A 21514-nucleotide genomic window follows, 5' to 3' on the forward strand; every position below is an offset into this window, starting at 1 on the left:
CAAGCAAGTAGGTTTATTTGAAAAAGTTCATACAACTATACATCTGCAGTTCAGTACTCTACACTGAGGAAGGGGTAAACTTTGACCCCAAAACAATCATCTGTACTGCAGATGTAAATCTGTATGGACTTTTTCAAATAAACCTGCTTGCTTAATTCATAGAGTGTGTGGACAATATCCAATTGTGTATGTTACTAAGTTCTGGTGCCAGTGCCTAGCTCTATGCACCTGAACCACAAAGACAGCCTTCCACACTGTGGATGTGCTATCTGCTCCCTTTTCTACTACATCATAAAATTAGTATGAAGGTTGAAACTGGGAAAACTTTCTGTGGATTCAAATGAGGTTCTGGTAACAGTAATTGTTTTAATCTTCTAACAGTACAAATTTTAAAGATTTTTCACATTACATAAACAGATTACTTTTTCCACAAAACTGTGAAGTCTATGGTACTTGAAGTGACAAAATACTTTACATTGAGTGTCCTTTCAAAGCAACATATCAAATTAGTTTCCCCTCCATATCCCTCATTTCGAGTGTCCTTCAACCTACTTGGCAGTATTCCCAAGTGTAGCTCAGGGTTACCTTTAGCAGCAATTAGCGGTTAAAAACGGAAAAACCGAGAGCCCGGTATAGTGTAGTATGTATTGGATTAGGTGGAGAATATTGACAAGTAAGTATTATACTCACAAACATGGGTTGCCGTCCAGGCAACCACTATATAAGCAGGTGGGGAGATTAGACCTGTCCCCACTCAGGATTAAGATGTCGCTCTCTGTGAAGGAAAAAAAAGGGTGCAACACCCTTCCACCAAGGGTGGAAAACTTGATATAGCGATGTACAGTGGCGCCAATAGTATAAAACACGATAAAAGGTTTAATATATTCAGGTGGTAGTGGTGGACCGACCAACCCAAAACAGACTCGATGCTGTCGCTTAAATCAAACACAATTTATTCACATACCCCAAGAACAACTGTGACGTGTTTCACGGGCAAGATCCCGCTTCTTCAGGCATTAAACAACAGGAGTATCACACTACAATACAAATGACAGAGATATGACCAAATCAGGGAGCTGTATATATACACATGTAAATGGGACATTAATGATATTGATATATGCTATATTGCTAGGTGTGGTAGGCGTTTCAATGGTAGTGAACTATATTTTGTTACTAACTAGCAAGAGTGTGTATAAGTTTGCTGTACCAAGGCTAGGGTGGGCTAAGGAGGTGGAAGGAGGAGGGAAAAAACGGAAACGTATTTAGAATAACATAACTGTGAGGAAAAAATAAGGCGGGAATAGATGGTGTCCAAGAAACAGTGTTATAGCAGGTTGGGAGGTTGAATGGAGAGCGAGAGATGCAGGAAGTATATCACAAATTATTATCATAACGGAGGGTGAGATGAAGAGAGAGCCGCCCAAGTTATGTATGGGGAACGGGTGGTTTGAGATCACTTACCAGCTCTAGGTCCTGATCAGGTTTGGCACTTCTGTGGTTTTTTGCCCCCTCAGGACCTATTAAGTAACCGGAAGTTAATTGGTGTGTGGAGCCGAGCTTGAAAGGAGTGGGCGTGGTGGCTGGCCTGGCCGCCCGGCCAATAGTAATGTCGAAGAGGTGGGGACTGGGAGGCAGAGGTGGCCGACCATAGTGGAGTGGGATGTGTCAACTTACGAGGACGGGGCGGTGCGCCGGAAACGCCATGCCGTTTATGGCTACCGCGCACGCGTATCTGCCGCTCATGGCCATCGCACATGCGTACAAGCGGTAGTTGCCACGCATAACGCGCGGCAGTAGGAGACGACCAACGCGCAAGCGCAGGAGGCAGCAGCGGCCATGTTGGGTGAGGAAAGGTTGGGATGAAATATAATATCATGCTGTAGGCATTATAGGATGAGAAAGAGTAGAGAAAAGGGGGGGGGGGGGCAGACAGGGTAAACGCATAACAAGAAGGGGAATTAGTTTGGGGGAATTAATTAAAATTAGAAGGGGAATTAATTAAAAAAAAGGAGCAGCTCAGAAGTGTGCAAAAGTAGCGCAGCGCCTCTGTGGCAGAGGCGCTGCGCTACTTTTGCACACTTCTGAGCTGCTCCTTTTTTTGTATTTTGCCTGAGGAAGCGGGCTTGAGACCCGTGAAACGCGTTGCAATTGTTTATCTTGGAGTACAGATTAAATGTTTTTGCATATTAATCACAGTGGCTGTGTTTGAATATTAGGGAGGTAAGTCCACCCTTACCCCCTTGTTTTATTGTTTTTAAATACGGTCCTTTTTTTATCCTGTTGGCGCCTCTGTCGTTATTATACATTGTTATCCACCTGGTGGATGGGTGTGTACACCCCCTCTTATTTCCTGCTACAGAGAGCGACTTCTTAACCTGAGTGGGGACAGGTCTGATATCCCCATATGCGTTTTTAGCGGTTGCCTGGTTCGGCAACCCATGTTTGTGAGTATATCTCTTATTCTACCAATTACACCATTAATCATCACCAGTAATACACTATTGGGGGCTCCCGTCTCTATTTTTTGTTTCCTTACATAATAAACAAGATGTTGGTCCTGTGTTTTAACAGGAATCTGAAATGAGAGGGATATGGAGGCCGACATATATTTTTCCTTTTTAACAATACAAATTGCCTGGCAGTCCTGCTGATACTCTGCCTCTAATAGGTATAGCCATAAACTCTGAACAAGCATGCAGATCTAATTTTAGGACTCAGGTCTGAGCCAATTAGCTGCATGCTTGGTTCAGGTTTGTGATTCGGACACTACAGCCTGCCACAGCGATCAGCAGGACAGCCAGGCAAGTCCGGATTCACCATAAGGCACTATAGGCACGTGCCTACTGGCGTCTGGTGATAGAAATGCAGCTCACTCTGTTCCTAAAGGGCACCTGGCACTGCTCCGTTTTGTTTTGCTACCTTATACTAAGGGGAACCAGTAGCTACTATGACAGGCAAGGAAAGTAAGGTAGAAGTAATGGCTGGGACAGCCAGCACACTTGCGGTGCAGTTCGGTGGGGGTTTGTAGGTTCATGGAGGGCAAAGTCTAGGGTGCCAGCACCTCTGTGATGTAAATCTGGGTCTGCTGCCAGGCCACTGATAAAAAGGAAATACATTTAACGCACATAGGAAAAAAACAAACAAACTGGAATACAACGTTTAGGGCAGTGGTCCTCAAACTAAGGCCCGCGGGCCGAATGCGGCCCCCCAAGGTCTTTTCACTGGCCCCCAAACACAAAATGTATAACTTATAGATGTGGGCCACTGCACCCATAAATATCGGCGGCCTGCATGTAGAATAGCAGTGCTGGCACCACCAATCCACATATTGTAGTAGCCAGTGAGCGGTCATTCAATGGCTTCCAATCCAATTCTGCATCAGGTGACATTGCTGTCCAACTGGATGGCAGGTTGTCACCTGGGTATGCGTCTCGGTCTGGTGCGCCGTTCTTTGGGCGCCGCATGACTGAATGGCTGCTGCTGGGAGTTCACCTCTGGGCATGATTGGGGGGAATCAATAATTAGATTCAATGTAATGTTCTTCAACATCATTTTATGTATACTCTGGCCCCCCAGCAGTCTGAAGTATATTGACTCGGCCCTTGACTGAAAAAGTTTTGGGACCCCTGGTTTAGGACCTGAACACACTAACATGCTTGTTTCCACTTTGGTCTGCTTTCTAGCATCTGTAACATTGTTGTGTTACTGAAAAGCAGACAAAAACATGTTAGTACAGTTTCACTTTAGGGCCTGAATACACTATCAAAAGAATGTAAAGTTACAGTTATCTGTTCCCAATCATTGGATTTGGCTTCTATTGAATAAAAAGTTCAACAGCAAACAACTGGTGCATTGAATGAAACCTGGATGGCACTGGAGAAAAGTATCATCATCATTTGCAGTCATTTGAATGTTTAAATGGCCATTCTTTATTCAAAAGACACAACATGCCAATACAAAAAAAAACATTTCCTGTGCAGCAAAGATTTTAGTTTGAGAAACATTGTTCATTCATTCAATCATTCATTCAGAGAAGTGATCCTTGCAGTAGCCATATATTACCAGGGAAAGTATTTTGTGGAGCTGTAAATTGCAATACGATTTCTATTTGTTAATTTTTCCACACTGAGAAAATGGAACAGATACACTGAATACATCTATGTTTTTTCACTCTGAAGAAAATCTATGATAGTATCTGGTCTAGTATCTGGTATTTTGTGCTCATATTCTTATGGCATAACTACTTGCCACTTGCAAAAGCATGTTATCTGGCCTAATAGCCTAACAGCCAGTTGCAGCCATTGTGAGGTGTATGGGTAGACTTGTAAGTTTCCTGCTTCAGCCTCACATCTTAGCAAGTCACAAAAGCACAGAGAGTAGAATTTACCTTCACTGGAATGTCTTCTTCTTCAGTCGAAGTTTCACTTGTAAACACGTATGAGATCTCTTTATGTGATGTCGTTTGCCGACAAATGGCACATTTGATGGCACTTTTACGAGCACCAACACTGTATTGTTCTACGATGATTGCCACACATTCATTGCAGAAGCAATGGCCACAGGTTAACACTGCCCACTGCAGGAAAAAAGAATGAATGTAAATATGCATTATTATGTATTCACAGTAGACAAGAATTTCTGGACCTTTTGCAACTTCAATTTTGAAGGGAAGATGAAACCCTTTGCTAAGCATATCCATTGCTAAGTGAACATTTCTAATAGTGGCTTATCCTTTTCCTTTGCCTATCTAATTTGGCAGATGTTAACTGGGTGTAGATCAGGGGTCTCAAACTCGCGGCCCGCGGGCCATTTGTGTCCCTCAATACAATATTTTGTGGCCCGCGCCGGCAAAAGCTTCCTTATAGTTCGCTTCAGTGCTCCCAAGTAATCCGCCGCATCCCCGACCGCTAAACGAGGTCTGCAGAGCCCCCAAATCGCCCGGGGAGCAAAGCGCAGGCATTTCCTGGAAGGGGCAGAGCTTTCAGCTTCAGCTCTGCCCCTCCTGACGTCAATTGCGGCTCATCGCCGCCTCTGCCCGGCCCTCTCACTCTTCCTTCACAGAGAGGGGCGGGGAGAGGCGGCGATGCGCCGCGATTGACGTCAGGAGGGGCAGAGCTGAAGCTGAAAGCTCTGCCCCTTCCAGGAAATGCCGGCGGATTGCCGCCCGGGCGATTTGGGGGCTCCGCAGCCCTCGTTTTGCGGCGGGGACACGGCGGGTTACTTGTAATGGGAGCACTGAAGCGAACTATAAGGTAAAATAGGCAAAATAGTTTGCTTCAGTGCGAATTTGATTTTGTAATAAAAATCAATGCAAGGGCCGGTGGGGGGGGGGATGGGGGGGTAAGGGCTGGGGTTTGGGGGCGGGAGCTGCTGATTGACTTTTTTTGTGAAATCCCTTATGCGGACCAGCCTCATCCTGACTTTGCCTCCTGCGGCCCCCAGGTAAATTGAGTTTGAGACCCCTGGTGTAGATGCACATGGGATGTGTGCAGACATCTGGCATTGGTATATACCAGTCATAGCTGCATGAAGGAAGCACTCACTGCAGAACAAAACGGAGAATGAAAATTTGGAGGTGTTCTGTGGACTGTGACCATGACTGTTCTGTGGACTGTGGCCATGACAGTTAAAAACATCAAATGACAAGGTGGTTGGCCATATAAGTAAAATTTTAATAAAACAGTAACACTTTTAACTAGAACTGTAACATACAATTCAAATTTTTTTGTATACCACTACCTGAAACTCCTGGCACTTAAACTTTCAAAGATCCTTTCCTCCCTATTTTAACCACAATTTTCAGAGGTTTTTGCTGTACAGATGTGCTGTATGCTTGCATGTTTCAGGTGGAAGCCTGCTTGCTACAAGTAGCCGAAGGTAGAGGCATCAGTTATAGCATTCTGGCAAGCCATGGGAAAGCGTGTACAAATACCAGAGCTGCGACACAATGGGAGAAAAAGGGCATGTTCTTCAGAAACAGACACAGCAATGACTTCAGCCGGACTTAAAGCAGCTGTAGTTTTATGTGTATCTGCCAAGCAGGGCCGGGCCGAGGCATAGGCTGGAGAGGCTCCAGCCTCAGGGCGCAGTGTAGGAGGGGGCGCAGAATTCATTCAGCTGTCATTCCTAATTGTGTTTGAAGCAGAAAGAAATAAGAAGAGGGGATACATGGCAGTGACTGCAAGCCAGATAACTAGATATTAAGGTGTTGGGGAGGTTGTGGGCCCTGTGGCACCTCTTAGTCTAATAGCAATCAGTGTGTGACGGCTAGGGTGGGAGGGATGGAGGGGCGCACTTTGCTGTCTCAGCCTTGGGTGCTGGAGGACCTTGTCCCGGCTCTGCTGCCAAGTCTGCTCTCTACACCTCAGCACAGTGACTCCTTCATGTTATCCCGGACCTACCCTTATTCATGACAAGGGCAAACAAATAACACAATGGGTTGGGCAAACAAATAAATGTACCAAGTTACCTGCTTTCCTAGGCTTCTTGCGCATATCGGGCAGGGCTCTGGATTTACTCCTCCTGATGTTTTATCCTGAGACTGTAAAAGTAAAAATATACAAATGTAACCAGCGTCATCATATTTCATTTAAAAGAAAATTATACGTGTCTTTGGACTGGCAATCAAACAGGATGAAAACTGTACTTTACACCCCCTATTATTTTCTTTGTCAGCAGCAGCAGTTTTTTGGGAATACTATGGAGGATGTGTGTTTAGTCAAAATTCAGACATGTGCCTGCAAATTAGTCTGGAGAAGCCACTCTCTTGAAGAAGACTTCTCTGGTGTTCTAGCTGGTTAAAAATAACCCTGCTACAAATTGTGTTACAAAAAAACTGTCTACAAGTATCTACAGACACAAGTCCTGACTAGTCCCACTCCAGTATCCTTAAAATGTAGGAACTGTATTGCAAATAAAAACAAATAAACATGCCACGAATTAGCAGGAGGCTGCCTGACACTCAGGGCCGTCCCACCCATGATGTGGGGTGACACAGCTTCCTCAGGCAGTGGAAGTGTGGGGTGGCGCCAGGCAGAAGCAGGAAGAGAAGAGTGCGCCTGGCCTGCCGCCACCTGTCTGGAAGCATGGCTATCCCCGGGTATGTGTCGCCGTGCTATGTCCCCCACTCTGTTTCTTTCCCTGCTTATCATATCGCATCCTCTGCCCCGTCTATTACTGCAGGGCTACAAGAAAATGGCCACCAGCGTCTGCATTTGTGGACATCAGCGGCCATTTTGTAGCCTTGCTGTAATAGACAGAGCGTAGGATAAAATATGACAAGCGGGGAGGGAAACAGAGTGGTAGACGCTATGCTTCAGTCTCCGGATGGTTGGTGAGTGTGTGTGGAGGCGGGAGTGGCGGAGGGGGTGCATCCTCGCAAGTTTGCCTCATGCAGCAAAGAGTGCTGACATTGCCAAACATTGAAAACCAGCCCTGCCAGTGCTAGCTGCAGGATCCAAATCATTGATCACCATCCAAGCTAGCTTTCCCAGTATGCTTATGTATCCAACTGGAGGCAATACCCTGGGTACACAGACATGCTGGCATGCTGTTTTACGGCACAGCTCCAAAGATAATAAAGTCACTTTGAAAAACAAGAGACTCAAAATGAAACAATTTGCTCATCTTTGTTAGCATAGCATGATATACAGAAACTACCTCTAGCTACTCATTTAAACTGAATCCAAAACACCAATTTTTCAGTGTCAGAAAAAGCATATTTTAGTGATCTATGAAAGTATACTATAAGTGAGGGAGAAAGTATGTTAGGGAACCAGAGACGAAGATTGCCTAAAAAATGAAAAAAGATGTTACACATACCTGGGGCTTCCACCAGCCCCATAAGCCTGGATCACTAACACGCCGCCTTCCTCCGATGCCTCTATCGCCAGTATCGGGTCCCGTCACTTCCGGCAGATGCGACCAGTCTTCCGCATGCACAGGAGCTCCCTCCGGCTCTGTACGCATGCGCCTGCGCAGTAACAAGGGAGCGCACTGCGCTTGCGTCGACTGGCCGAAATGACGGGACCCGGTACCGGTGGACAGAGGCAGTGGAGAATGGCGGCGTGGGAGCGATCCAGGCCTATGGGGCTGGAGGAAGCCCCTGGTATGTATAAATATGTTATATTCTTATCTCTGGTTCTCTTTAAAGTGAACTGCAATAAACTGCAATACCTGCAATAACTTGGGGAATACTTATTTAATGCTCTGTGGAATTCTTCTTCAAATTTATTTGCAATAACAAATCTCTAACAAAGTGAAATGACATCTACAGATGAAGACAAAATAAGATTCTACTAACTGCCCACTGAACTCTGATTTCTGGTCCCTTAGCGTCTCCTAGTCTTCAGAGGTACTGGGGGTGCAAGTTCAACCGGACCCACAGTCAGCCCTTTTCCATGAACCCCACTCCCAACTCTCTAAGCACCAGCATAAACTCCTAGGCCAGATCTGCAATGCTTCTAATGCTGGGGATACACGGTACATTTCTGTACCGTGTATCGAGCAGCTGATCCGGCCAGCTGATAATATTCAGCTGGTCCGATCACGCTGCTCGACCCCCGCCCGCTCGATCCCCGCCGGCGGACAATGGCAGGGAATCGAGCAGCTGATAAGGAGCACCGGCGGGGATCGATCCGGCGGCTAATCGGCGGCCGGATCGACCCGTGTATTCCCAGCATAAGGCACTTCTGGCCAAGACCTGAAAGTCCTTGCCTCCCTCAAGGCCTGAGCTGATTAATAAAATCCATTCCATGTATATTATGGAGAAAATCACCTCTACCACCACAGAATCCACCCCATTGTTTAATAGAATCTTGGATCCATCGGCCAACTGGGCAACATCCCATATTCTTCAGTGATCCTACAAGTTCATGACATTACTCCGATCTGGCGGGTTCATAAGAGCTGCTTTTCTATATTGTGTCTCTCTAGTTATTTGTTAATGTGCTCTTTCCTTACTCGTTCTTCTGTATTGCTCTTTATGTGCAATCTATATTTTATAGATTTATTCTGCTTGACAACCTGCCGCAGCTTGGGGTTGACTACACTCTTCATGCATGGGTCAAGGACTTCCTGTCAGAGAGAACGCAACTGGTCAAGCTCGGCAACTGCTCCTCCAGTGTGAGAATCACCAATACTGGTGCTCCGCAAGGATGTGTACTGTCCCCACTCCTGTTTTCCTTGTATACCAACAACTGTACCTCTACTGCTGGCTCTGTAGAGGTCATCAAATTTGCAGATTACACTACCATCATCGGCCTGATCAGCAAAAATGGAGAGCACAAGTACCGCAGCAAGGTGGAGCGAATCTACAATTGGTGCAAGGATAACAACCTTGAACTCAACGCACCAAAGACTGTTGAACTGACAGTTGATTTTAGGAGGCACCCACCTCGACTCCAACCAGTCCTCATAGGTGATACTGAGGTCTCTAGGGTACCATCTGTGCGCTTCCTTGGCACAACCCTCTCCAACTACCTGAAATAGGGGCAGAATACTACTAAAATTCAGAAGAAATCACAGCAGAGGTTGTTCTTCCTGCACCAGCTGAAAAAATTTGGCATGCTACAGGAGCTGCTGACCAGCTTCTATACCGCAACCATTGAGTCCATTCTTTGTTCGTCAGTCATTGTCTGGTATGCCAGCGCGACGGCCAGTGACAGGTATAAGCTGCAGAGAGTCATTACTGATGCAGAGCGTATAATCGTATCTCCGCTGCCACCTCTTGATCTTCTCCACGCTGCTAGAATGAAGACGAGGGCCACCAGGATCTCTCTCGACCCCTCCACCCTGGCAGTCGCTACTTTGACCTTCTGTCGGGTCGCTGCTATAGAACTATCCCATCCAAAACCACCAGGCGCAGGAACTCCTTCTTCCCCCAAGCTGTCCAGATGCTAAACTAGGGAAGTACTCAACTGAGGTCAAGAAACCTCTCAGCCGCTCACTGCTGCTCACATCACACGGGACAATAAAGGCCATGCAGGCAGCTTTTTGATGCTTGATGCTTTTGATACTTTTTGAACAAAAGGACTCTACGCGAGCCTCACGCCGTGTCCGAGGGCACCAGGCTTGCTTATACTGTTGAGCTTCTGGTAATTTTTTAATGTCTATGTACTTTTGCACACCTGTTAATGTCTGTCTCGTCTGCCGCCATATCTGCTGGCGCATCTGTTTGCCTGTCTTTGTACTTGCCTATGCCGTGTGAACCACAAACCATTCCGAGTACGACTCTGTCACACTTGGCGAATAAAACTGATTCTGATGTATGCAATTCCCTGATTGTATTGCTGAGGTTTTATTTCTGTTAGGGTTTTGAATTTTGCATAATAAAAAGAAAGTATAAAAATTAAATTCTGCTGTATTCCTTCACATTATGAATTATAGGCCACCTACAGCCATATAGAGTTAGGAAAGGGTTAACCCTATTAGTTGTATGTAGCTACAGGCATCACCAGATGGGACTTTGTATTCATGTATTGTTTTGTTTTGTAACCAGTGTGAAAAGATCAGATGAGATTTTACTGCTGTCTTTGTACCTACTGAGGTGTTCTGCCATAGGAGAGACACTACAGACAGTTAAAGGAAATCTTCCAAATGTAAGGCTCGGTATAGACAAGCGCTCGGGGACATCTTGCTTAGCAAGCAAGCAAAGAAGCGTCTGGCATCAGTTTCCATTGCTCGGTTGTCACATCACATTTTGAACCCTCTAGGGGGACATGGAAGCAATGAAGATAGTCGATCATGGACTACTGGATAATAATCTTGATTCAAAAACTTCCTGTTAGTTAAATACAAGCTCTAGTCTCCAGCACTCTTAGCTAGTAAGATAAGGAATTACACACACAGTGTTTCTCTTCCACCTGCCTCTTCAACTTCCCCTTGCTTGTAGAGTAGTAAGACACAGGCTGGGGGCTGGAACGATTTGTCTGTGATCTGTCCAAACAGGAGCTGCTTGCTAGCAAGTAAGGCTTAAAGCATGCCAGCAAACTAGACCAGTACATCTGTAGGTAACTTTTATTCAATAATAGCAACATCATTTGGATAATTTCCTCTGCTCAAAAGCCTCAGAGTTCTGTTTGTGATGTTTACATTTGGTTCTTATCATTGCTGAACTAGTTAGTCTTAATTTTATCACCTGAGTTAGGCAAGAAAAAAAAAATATCTAAAATTCGCCATGCAAACAAAAAATTTTGATCACCCAAATAGGCCCCACCAGTCAGCCATCCTTTGATCCTTTGTGCCGCCGATGCGCGCCCCTGCATACAGTCCATATCCCTCTCTAAGGCTTTGTTAACATTAGAGACGTTTTTTGAAAAAGTAAGCGCAGGCGGTTTTTCAAAAACACAGAGAAAACTGTTACACCATGTTGTGCTATGGTGTAGTTCAGACTAAAGTGTTCCGTGTGCTGTCAGTTTTCAAAAGCGGTGCTTGAGCCATTTTAGGGCATTTTTGACGCAAAACGCTCACAAAACCGCTTTGTGGAGCGATTGCATTCACGTTTTTAAGAATAAATACATTGTATTTATTCTTTTCCGGATCAAAGAGTTCACTTCCTGACTTGCGTCAGGGAGTGAATTACCAAAACGCTCGGGAAAAACGCGCCGGAAACCTCTAAACCCCCCCCCCCCAAAAACCGCCCACCCAAGTGTCGGGAATCGGAAAGAAAAAACGCCTCAAAATAAGGCCACCGTGGACGAACACGCGAGCCGAACGCAATGTGAACAAAGCCTTAAAAAGAACCCGAGGTGGGATTATATTATGCTAGTGGGGCACAGAGGCTGGTTGTGCACACTAACACCAGCCTCTGTTGCCCCATGGTGTGCCTCAAAGACCCCCCTGCGCACCGCTATACCCCCGCAGTGCTGGCGACACGCAGCGTGTCGCCAGCACAATGTTTATCTAAGCGATGTCTGTCAGCACCGCTCCCTCGCCTCCTCCGTATCGGCGCTACCCACCGCGTCACTTCCCTCTAATCAGCGGGAGGGAAGGGACACAGGCGGGTAGCGCCGATAAGGAGGAGGCGGGGGAGCAGCGCTGACAGACAGCGCTTAGGTAAACATTGTCGCCAGCACTGCGGGGGTATAGTGGCGCGCAGGGGGGGGGGGGGGGTCTTTGAGGCACACCATGGGGCAACAGAGGCTGGTGATAGTGTGCACAACCAGCCTCTGTGCCCCACTAGCATAATATAATCCCACCTCGGGTTCTCTTTAACAACAGCTCCATGCCAGGTGCTAAAATACGGAACATCTCATAAAGGATAACATAGGTTATCCTTTATGAATTAACATTTATAAGGTATTTGCTTCACAAGTCGGTAATTTACCTCATTAGTTGATCATTTTAGTTTTCCATGTGGTAACAGTCTTTGTGAATTGACATTTAACAAATGTTTGGTTAAAATCTGTTGTTTTCTGCTTACTGCATACATTCATTCTTTGTGAACTGAGCACAATGTCTGTGTGTATATCTACTGATGAACAAATAAAGCCTGCATCCATTCCCTAGCTTTTATTTCCTCTTCCACAGCAATTGCGCAGGAAGGAGAAGTATCGTAGGCAAGTTTTTATTCCTTATAATGGTGGCCATACATGGTACAATTTTTTCATACAATCTTACCATTTCTATGTAGTATAAGGGTACATTAAGTGAATATACTGAAAGGATAATTTAGGCAGTTCCCATATATTACATAGAAATGGTAAGATTGTATGAAAAAATTGTACCATGTATGGCCAGCATAAGAAAGATATTTTTATTGAACACAACAACGTGATTTGGTACAGCTGAATACACTACTGATTTTTGTAAAGTGTAATTTTTAGTTGTTCCGCTTTCATGTGTGGTTGTTAAAAAGATCATCAGCTGTATCTTGGGTCTGCCAGTTTTTGCAATTAAGGTGGAACTTTCATAGACTTCTAAAAAAGCATACAAAAAAGTACAGCTCTTTCAGAAAATAACATATACTTACAGCCTTTTTCTTTACATTTCATATTTTCACCTTGTTCTACAAGATCGCTATACAGACAATGAAAAAATAATTATAATTACCTTCTCTAAATTAGTAAGATAAAGAAGCTGTCCCAACTTCTTCTGCAGCTGTGACTTGGCAACTGCTTTATCATTCAATAACTTCACACGGTTCTGTTCCACCTGTGTTTTTTGCAAGAACAAAACATATTGATTATTGAAAATAAATAAATCAATTATTCCATAATAGGATTACATATTGACCACTTGACTTAAGTCTATCTGGACGACTATAGTCGTCCAGTTAGACACCGTTCAAGTCTAACTGGATGCGTATTCGCATCCAATGTTACAGTGGCAGGTGCGCGAGCGACCGCCACTCTTTCACGGCAGCATGTCCATGTTGGTGATTGGGGAAGGGTCGGAGTGCCTGTAATGAATGGATATGAACCTGATCAGGGGCCATATCCATTCATAATAACAAAAGTAAAGAAAAGTGAAAAAATAAATGTGAAAACTTCCTGGTAAACCGCAAAAAAGTTAATTACAGACCCCACTCATATTTAATTAAAAAAAATTGTAGAATTTAATCTCTTCCAAAGCCCCCCACCCCAGTTACCAAACACACACATATAGAATAAAAAAAAACAGTCTAAAAAATCCATAGATTGTTGCCTTAGAGGATCTTTTCAATATGTATGTCATGAGGGTATATTACTGTTATTTCAGTACATAAGGGCTTGCAATTGACCGGACACAACCCCCCCCCCCCCCCCCCAACAGAAAAATTTCACCTTTACTTCCGAATAATACATTGGCACCATACATTGTACTAGGAACACAATTTAAATGTTGTGATAACCGAGACTAATGGGCAAATTAAGTGGGTGGATTTTATTTATAGTAGCATTCCTTATTTTAAAACTATAGGGGATGGAATTGGAGAAATAGTGTATTTTTTCATTTGCTTTCTTGTTTTTGCCTATAAAATGCATGGAAAATAAAGTAATTACTGAAAACTGCATAAAACCATCTTTAGTGGACAAGTTTATGCTAGAGGTGGGCTTTTCTAAACAGCAAGACATTATAGAAAGGATGTTCTGAAGTGTTAAAAGTATGATTTTATATGGACAGGCAACTTATGCTGACCGCATTTCTGGAAACCTTTAGTGCAGTCTTTGTTAGGTAGCCATCAGGTTCACTTTAACGTGGGAATGGTAATAAAAAGATAAAAGGGAGCGTACATGGCATCACAAATTCCCACTGGGAAAGACGGTAGAGCACATGTGAAAGCTCTACCCTCTTTCTCAGTGGCATTTTGTGATGCCATGAACACTTTCTTTTTTTAGGGAATGGCCAATTAAAACATTAATTAATGCAAGAAGTAGAGATAAGTGGGAACAAACAAGTGTCAGAATAGTCAGGCGTGAAGCTAAAGAGGATCTGCATCATGAGATTTAGCCTCTTACACACTAAGACGTGGCGTTTGATGTGACTTTAACCACTTTAGGACCAGCACCCTCTGCCCCCTTAAGGACCAGAGGGGACTGGAGGGTGCTGGTCCCGTAAACCGCCGCTTCCCGACGAATTGCCGCTAAAATCTGCCGCTCCCGACGAACACGCGCTCTGTCCCCGCCGCAGGGTGCTCTCTCTGCCGTCGGTAATGACGGCAGAGCGCTGTGCGCCGGTCAGGAGCCGCTTTCATTGGCTCCTGACCCTGTCACTCCATGTAAGCCAATGGGAACGGCTTACATGAATGACAGGGCCAGGAGCCAATGAAAACAGCTCCTGCTCGGCGCACAGTGCTCTGCCGTCATAGAGGTGGCAAGGCAGCACATTTCCACGCAGACCGGACAGCGGCAGAGATGGGCAGGGGCGCGCGGTCAATGGGACGTAGAGTTTACGTCCCGGTCAGAACCACAGCGCCCTCTGCCCGCCGTAGATTTATACTGCGGCGGTCCCGCAATAGGTTAAGGTCGCACAACATGCCCCTAGTGCAATGCATTGTGCACTATAAGGCCCGGTTCACATTAAGCGGTCGCCGTCCGGAATCGCCGTGCCCGGAGCCGGACCGCATGCAGAACGGACGGAACGGATGCACGGCATAGCAATGAAAGCCTATGCGTCCGTTCACATGCGTCCGTTTCGTCCGGACACGGATCCGGACTCCGGCATAAGACCCAACATGCGCTATTTTTTGGTCCGGCTCCTCCGGCAGCCGTATCCGGAGCGGAGCCGGACTGCACCATCCGGCCAATACAAACCAATGAGAACCGGAGAGCGCACAACACACTGGCTAAAAATCCGGATGTTCTACCCCCACTTCCTATGCGTATTGAAGCGGCGATTTTGGATGGGGACACATGGGCAAGCATTTTGGAGTGGGAGCAGCAGTGATTTTAAACGTGCTGGGAGATGTTGGCAGTATGTCGGAGGTGGAGGTGAGTGCTAAACAGCGGAGAGCCTGATTCCACAGGTCCACCTTCTGCTGACCTCCCAGACCTCAACATTTTTATTCCTTTTCTACTATCTTTTGCCAAACGGATCCGGATCGCATCCTGATGAACACCTGATGCAAACTGACCGGATCCGGATCGGATCCGGATTAGAACCGTACGGTTCCGATCCGGATCCGGTCAGGTCATCCGGTCCGTTTGGCAGAGAACCGCAAGTGTGAACGCGGCCTAACTTGGACGTTATAGTGCATTGTTTAGCCCTGCATTTGGTGCGACGTTTTTGTCGCACAGTGATAGAACGAAAACGGGCGCATGCGTTACAAAAAAAACACATTACTGAGCATGTGCAAACAGTCTAACGCAGCTAAAACGTGTATATAGCATGCAGCACTTTCATTTAACATGCAGCGTTAGACAGAACGCAACATCTGCACTGTGAACAGCCCATTGATTTTCATTGCTGTAAGTTATTTTGTGTTACATGTTGTTTTAAACGTGCGACTTTAATGTCGCACTGTGAAAGAGGCCTTAAACTCTAACTTTTAAATAAAATGAAGAAGACCTGTATGCACTAGGTGTAAATATCCACTAATAATAATAATAACTACATTTAAATGTCTCACCTCATGTGGTTCAATAATATGGAGAACAGGTGGGGTTAGGTTTTGGCTCATCAGGTAGACGGATTCTAATGCGTTGGGTTGCCATAGAAAGTTCATCAATAGCTGACACATGGTTTCTCAAGACCATCCAGTACTCATGAAGCAACTGAAAGTACATAAAGTAATATAAGATCAACAAAATAAAGTATAAAAGTAGTAAGCTTATTAGATCATATTGATGCAATTACCGTTATTTTGTTTGGTGCATAGTGTGTGATCCATCTGTTTTGATTCACACTAAAAGTGGCCATATACTGGTCTATATGGCCAACAGATTTCTCCCTCTCAGATCCTTATCTGATCAGAGAGGCATCTACTCGAATCCCTTCACACACTAAACACAGATTTTCAATAGATTTCAGCATGAAGTCCCTCTTCTCGCCCCAGGCTGTGCAGTGTAGCCACAGCTTCAAACCTGTCCGCTGTGCGGTCCCAGTCTCTGCTCTCCCCTGGCTGCTGTTTCTTAACTCCCTATGTAATGCTGTAAAAATACTAGGGGTACTGTGGCATATACTACGTGTTCACTAGAGGCCTCTAATATTTGGCCTCTAGCACTTGTTACATCACACGTTACATCACACAAGTACCCAGGGACTCAGGAGAGAAGAGAGGAAGAAGCTGCTAGTGGGGGGGGGGGGGGGGGGGGGGGGAGAAGAGATTGAAACCGCAACATGGACAGGTCAGAGTAGCTTCGCCGGTCACTGAATCGAACACTGCTAGCGACGGGGGCTCCTTACCCACCACCAAGCCACCAAAATTTTCCGACCTGTGCAATCAACTGATTTTAGCCAGGAAACTGTTGAACAGGAATCGCAGGGAGGATTGGGAATAGTTTACAGAATCGATTTTTAGCAGATTCGATCAAATCATCGATTTGGCTGGATGTCTGTTAAAAAAAAATCACTTTTTCTCATGTTTTTTCCTGGGTGATATTTTCACTCAAAATCAATAAAATGCCTTTTAAGGCCTCTTGCACACAACATGCGATTCAGATTTTTTATATGATCCGATTTTTGATTCCAATAAAAAAAAAGAACTGCATGCTGCTATATTTTTTAGTCGGAATCAAAAACCGGATCGTATAAAAACATTGGAATCGCATGTAGTGTGCAAGAGGCCTAGGCCACCAGGAAGCAAGAAAATAAGAATTTTAACAGTACTTCTTTGTTACATAATTTTTGCTACTTTTTCAATTACAGAGCGTTTAATTATTTATTTACTAGCTCATGGCCCAGCATTGCCCGGGTATGCATTTGGCTGGTGTTGACTCCACCCACTTTTTCTAACCCTAATACACAATTACTCAAATTGAAAACTAAATTGTGTATTTGTCTCCGCCCACTTTTTGGTTATGGAGATAAAAAGTATCCTATATGTTATTCCAGGTAATGTACCATGTGTGTGCCAAATTTCATTCATATCAGTTAAGCCATTGTTACGTGACTGAGTAACAAACATCTAAACTTTTGCATTTATAATATTAGTAAAATATAAAGCCAACATATTATGCAGCACTGTACAGAGTATACTGTCTTGTCACTAACTGTCCCTCAGAAGGGACAGTCCCTACCATAGTCATTAGTCTATGTATTTATTGTGTAATGCATGTATCATAGTCTAGGGCTAATTTAGGGGGAAGCCAATTAACTTATCTGTACATTTTTTGGGATATGGGAAGTAAACCGGAGTGCCCAGGGGAAACCCATGTAGACACGGGGAGAACATACCAACCCCTTGCAGATGTTAACCTGGCTGGGATTCAAACCAAGGACCCAGCGCTGCAAGGCGAGTATGCTAACCACTACCCCACCATGCTGCCCACTGCCCAAGTTTTTTGTTCCAACAGTCTCGGAGGGATCTATCCAATGTGGGTTAGTGTCAGACCAATAGCAATGGTTTTGTTTGTTAACTTCACCATTCACATAAAATGGTGTATCCATATAAATGGCCATATTAAGGTGTAACCATATAAATGGCCCACACTGTATTTTAACAGAAGATGAAAAATGATCTCCCAGGACAAAAAGTGAATTGAAGGGCCTCACAGTGTCAATAAATATTACTAGCTGCATTTCGTCTTGTTCAACAATACAAGCTTTAATTGCAAAGCCAGTGGTGTGCCGCCTCTCACTTTGTTTAGGGTTAACCAGAGACATAACTGCAAGTTATGGGGCCTCACAGCAACATTTTCAAGGAAACCCCTATTTCTTCACTCTTTACTTTGCTTTCCCCTCTTGTACTGTCCTCTCCATGTCTCTCTGGTCCATGGTCCAATTTTATGGATTTTCTTCTCTTCTCCCGTCCCCCACTTCCACCCTCACTTTCTCAGCCATCCCACTTCTCTCTCCATCTGAATGACTCCCTCCTTAATCTAATCCACTGGCCAGATATTAGCAGGATCCGTCTCTGCTGCTAAGTGTACTATTCTTTCCCACTTCCCTAAAGGTGCGTACACACGCACTACCAGGGGCAACGACGGGTCCGCCGGACCTTCCCATGGGGCGGTCTTTTAGGCGACAGTAGTGCGTGTGTACGCGCTGTCGGCGGACTGATAACGCTGTTTCTGAACGGTCCGCTCAGCGGATCATTCAGAAACAGCCTTACCAGTCCGCCGACAGTGCGTACACACGCACTACTGTCGGCTAAAAGACTGCCCAGCGGGAGGGTTCGGCCTTTGGTAGTGTGTGTGTACGCACCTTAAGTTGTTTGGGAAGCTGGCTCTGCACAGCCCGAACAGTAACATGAATATATAACACATGATGCCAGGAGGTACTATGTTGCTAAGCAACATCAATGCACTTCTGTTAGTGAAGCAGACAAAGTGAGTGTGGGCAGGGCCGTGCAGAGGGTTCTTAAGTGGGGGGTGCTCAAATTTTAAAACAGGGGCCTTGCAACAACCCCCCCTCGTTTGTGGCTAGGGGGTATTGGTTGTCATGTGGGTGCTGAATGTAGATGCTGCGTGCCATGTGGGTTCTGGGTGTGAGTACAGAGTGTCATGTGGGTTCTGGCTATGAATGGGGGAAGAGGCGGATGTTTTATCTACAGAACAAAAAATAAAAAGTTGTACCATAGACTTAAAGTAAATAAAAAAAGGTAAAATGTTGATGTTAAGGAATAAGAATACATCATATAAATGTTAAAACTTGGGGTGTGTCACACTTTGTCTCAGTGTGAAAAATTTTCTCCTGTGTGTTTATGAACAGCAATACATATCATAAAGTGCGTTATGCTGGGTACACACAATACATTTTTCTGCTCTATTTTCCACACGGTCGTTTTTTCCGCTTGATTCTGCACTCGATACTGCGCTCGATTCTCTTGTCTTCCGCTCGTTTTTCTTATCTTTTTCCATTCACTTCTATGAGAAATCGAGCGCAGAATTGATCGGAAGGAATATCGGACATGTTGGGAATTATCTATCAAATCCATCTATCGAGTGGAAAAACGTATCGTGTACCCAGTATTAATGTAATAGCAAAAAATGTACCTTTAAAGCAACTGTGAACTGAGACACAGATTGCATATTTACTAAGCAGCCTTACTGTCTTAAAGGGCCCATACACCTAACGATTTTCCCGGCGATATACGGCCGATTCGATCACAGTGATCGAATCGGCTGTGAAATTGCCGCGCACACCGCTGACAGAACGATCGATTTCCGTCCGAAATCGATTGTTCACGTCGATTCCCGTCAATCCGTCCGTGCGGAAGATTTTTCTCGATCGCCGGCGGGTCGGGAATGCGTTGGTAGCGGCGTTCGAATGCCCGACGACCGACTCAATACAGCGGGTATACATTACCTGTTCCGGCCGGCGCGAGTCCCCTGGTCCCCGCTGTCTTCTTTCCGTGCTGGGTTCTGGACTGGCCGCAGCTACACAGAACTTCCTGTCCCGGCAGAAGGTTTAAACAGTAGAGCGCCCTCTACTGTTTAAACTTCCCCTGGACAGTTCAGTAGCTGCAGGAATGGTCTGGAGCCCGGAGCGGAGAAGAAGACAGCGGGGACCAGGGGACTCGCGCCGGCCGGAACAGGTAATGTATGCAGGGGGGGAGGGCTGCAGCTCCACAGATTGTGATCGGTTTCAGTCTTAAATCGATTCACAATCTGTTTGCAGTAAAGGTGGCCATACAATCCCTTTCTGATCAGATTCGATCAGAGAGGGATCTATCTGTTGGTCGAATCTGCTGGCAAATCGACCAGTGTATGGCCACCTTCAGAAGCTCCTGTTGCTCTGACAAACAGGACTGTACTGAGCCCCTGCAAATCAGCTGGATCAGAATGAGATTATGATTTGACACTAATTAGCTGTTATCTGCCTGCCTCTCTCAGCATTTATGTACAGTTTCATTAGGGGTGGGGGAAGAGGCAGGGCCAGCATGGATGGGGGAGTGGCATGGGCTGGGTAGGGCATGACTGAGTTTCTAAACCAGATAATCTAACCAAACGCCTAGGACTTGTCGAGGTTCAGTGAAAGTGAAGTCTTGTTAGTGAAGGCAGTCTATGCTGCAGAGTTAATAAGTAAATAACGCTGTATACTGTAGCCCACTACCAGATAGATGGTACTACAGGGTTACTTAAAGCAGGGTTTCTCAACATTTTATTGGTACGTACCCCCTTTTAAAACCCTGTACTCACCAAGTACCCCCTAGCATAATAAACATTATCACAAGTACTCCTTGACAAATACAGTATGTATGTAATCGTAGTACATGATAATTGGTTCTAAACAATTTCCAAGCATTTACTATTGCTTTTAATTAGCCAAAATACCAATTTGTTGTTGTTTAAGTAAGATTTATTATGTTCTAAAACTCTAAATTTGTTATTCTTGGTTAAGTATATCAAGCCCGAGTACCCCTTGGAACCACCACGGGTACACATACCACACGTTAAGAACCTAGGACTTAAAGGACACCTGAAGTGAAAGGAACCTAAGGTGAGAGAGACCTATGGAGGATGCCATATTTATTTCCTTTTAAACAATACCAGTTGCCTGGCAGTCCTGCTCATCCTTCTTGTCAGTATTGTTTAAATCACACACCTGGAACAAGTATGCAGCAAATCCAGTCAGACTTCAGTCAGAGCACCTGATCTGCATGCTTGTTCAGGGTCTATGGCTAAAAGAATTGGAGGCGGAATATCAGCAGGACAGCCAGGCTTCTAATACATTTAGCCACAGACCCTGAACAATCATGCTGAGCAGATGTTCCTGACTGAAGTCTGACTGGATTAGAGACATGCTTGTTTCAGGTGTCTGATTCAGACAATACTGAAGCCAGAAAGTTCAGCAGCATACTGGGCAACTGGCACTGTTTGAAAGGAAAACAATATGGCAGCCTTCATATCCCTCTCACTTTAGGTCCCCTTTAAAGAGTTCCAGGTATTAATAAATTATATAAATCAGCACATGCTGCCTATTTCTATTG

At 45.0% G+C, this 21514-nt stretch overlaps 1 protein-coding gene across 1 annotated transcript in view; it reads right to left on the minus strand.

Annotated features, from left to right (window-relative positions):
• Positions 1-21514, minus strand: part of SHPRH (SNF2 histone linker PHD RING helicase) — a 207931-nt gene that overhangs the window by 48754 nt on the left and 137663 nt on the right. The window contains 5 exon segments of the mRNA XM_068231979.1: positions 4391-4579; positions 6473-6544; positions 13054-13155; positions 16052-16084; positions 16086-16196. Coding sequence (XP_068088080.1) covers positions 4391-4579; positions 6473-6544; positions 13054-13155; positions 16052-16084; positions 16086-16196 — 507 coding nt within the window.

This window comes from Hyperolius riggenbachi, chromosome 4 (assembly GCF_040937935.1).
Source record: "Hyperolius riggenbachi isolate aHypRig1 chromosome 4, aHypRig1.pri, whole genome shotgun sequence".
In the NCBI taxonomy this organism is placed as follows: Eukaryota; Metazoa; Chordata; class Amphibia; order Anura; family Hyperoliidae; genus Hyperolius; species Hyperolius riggenbachi.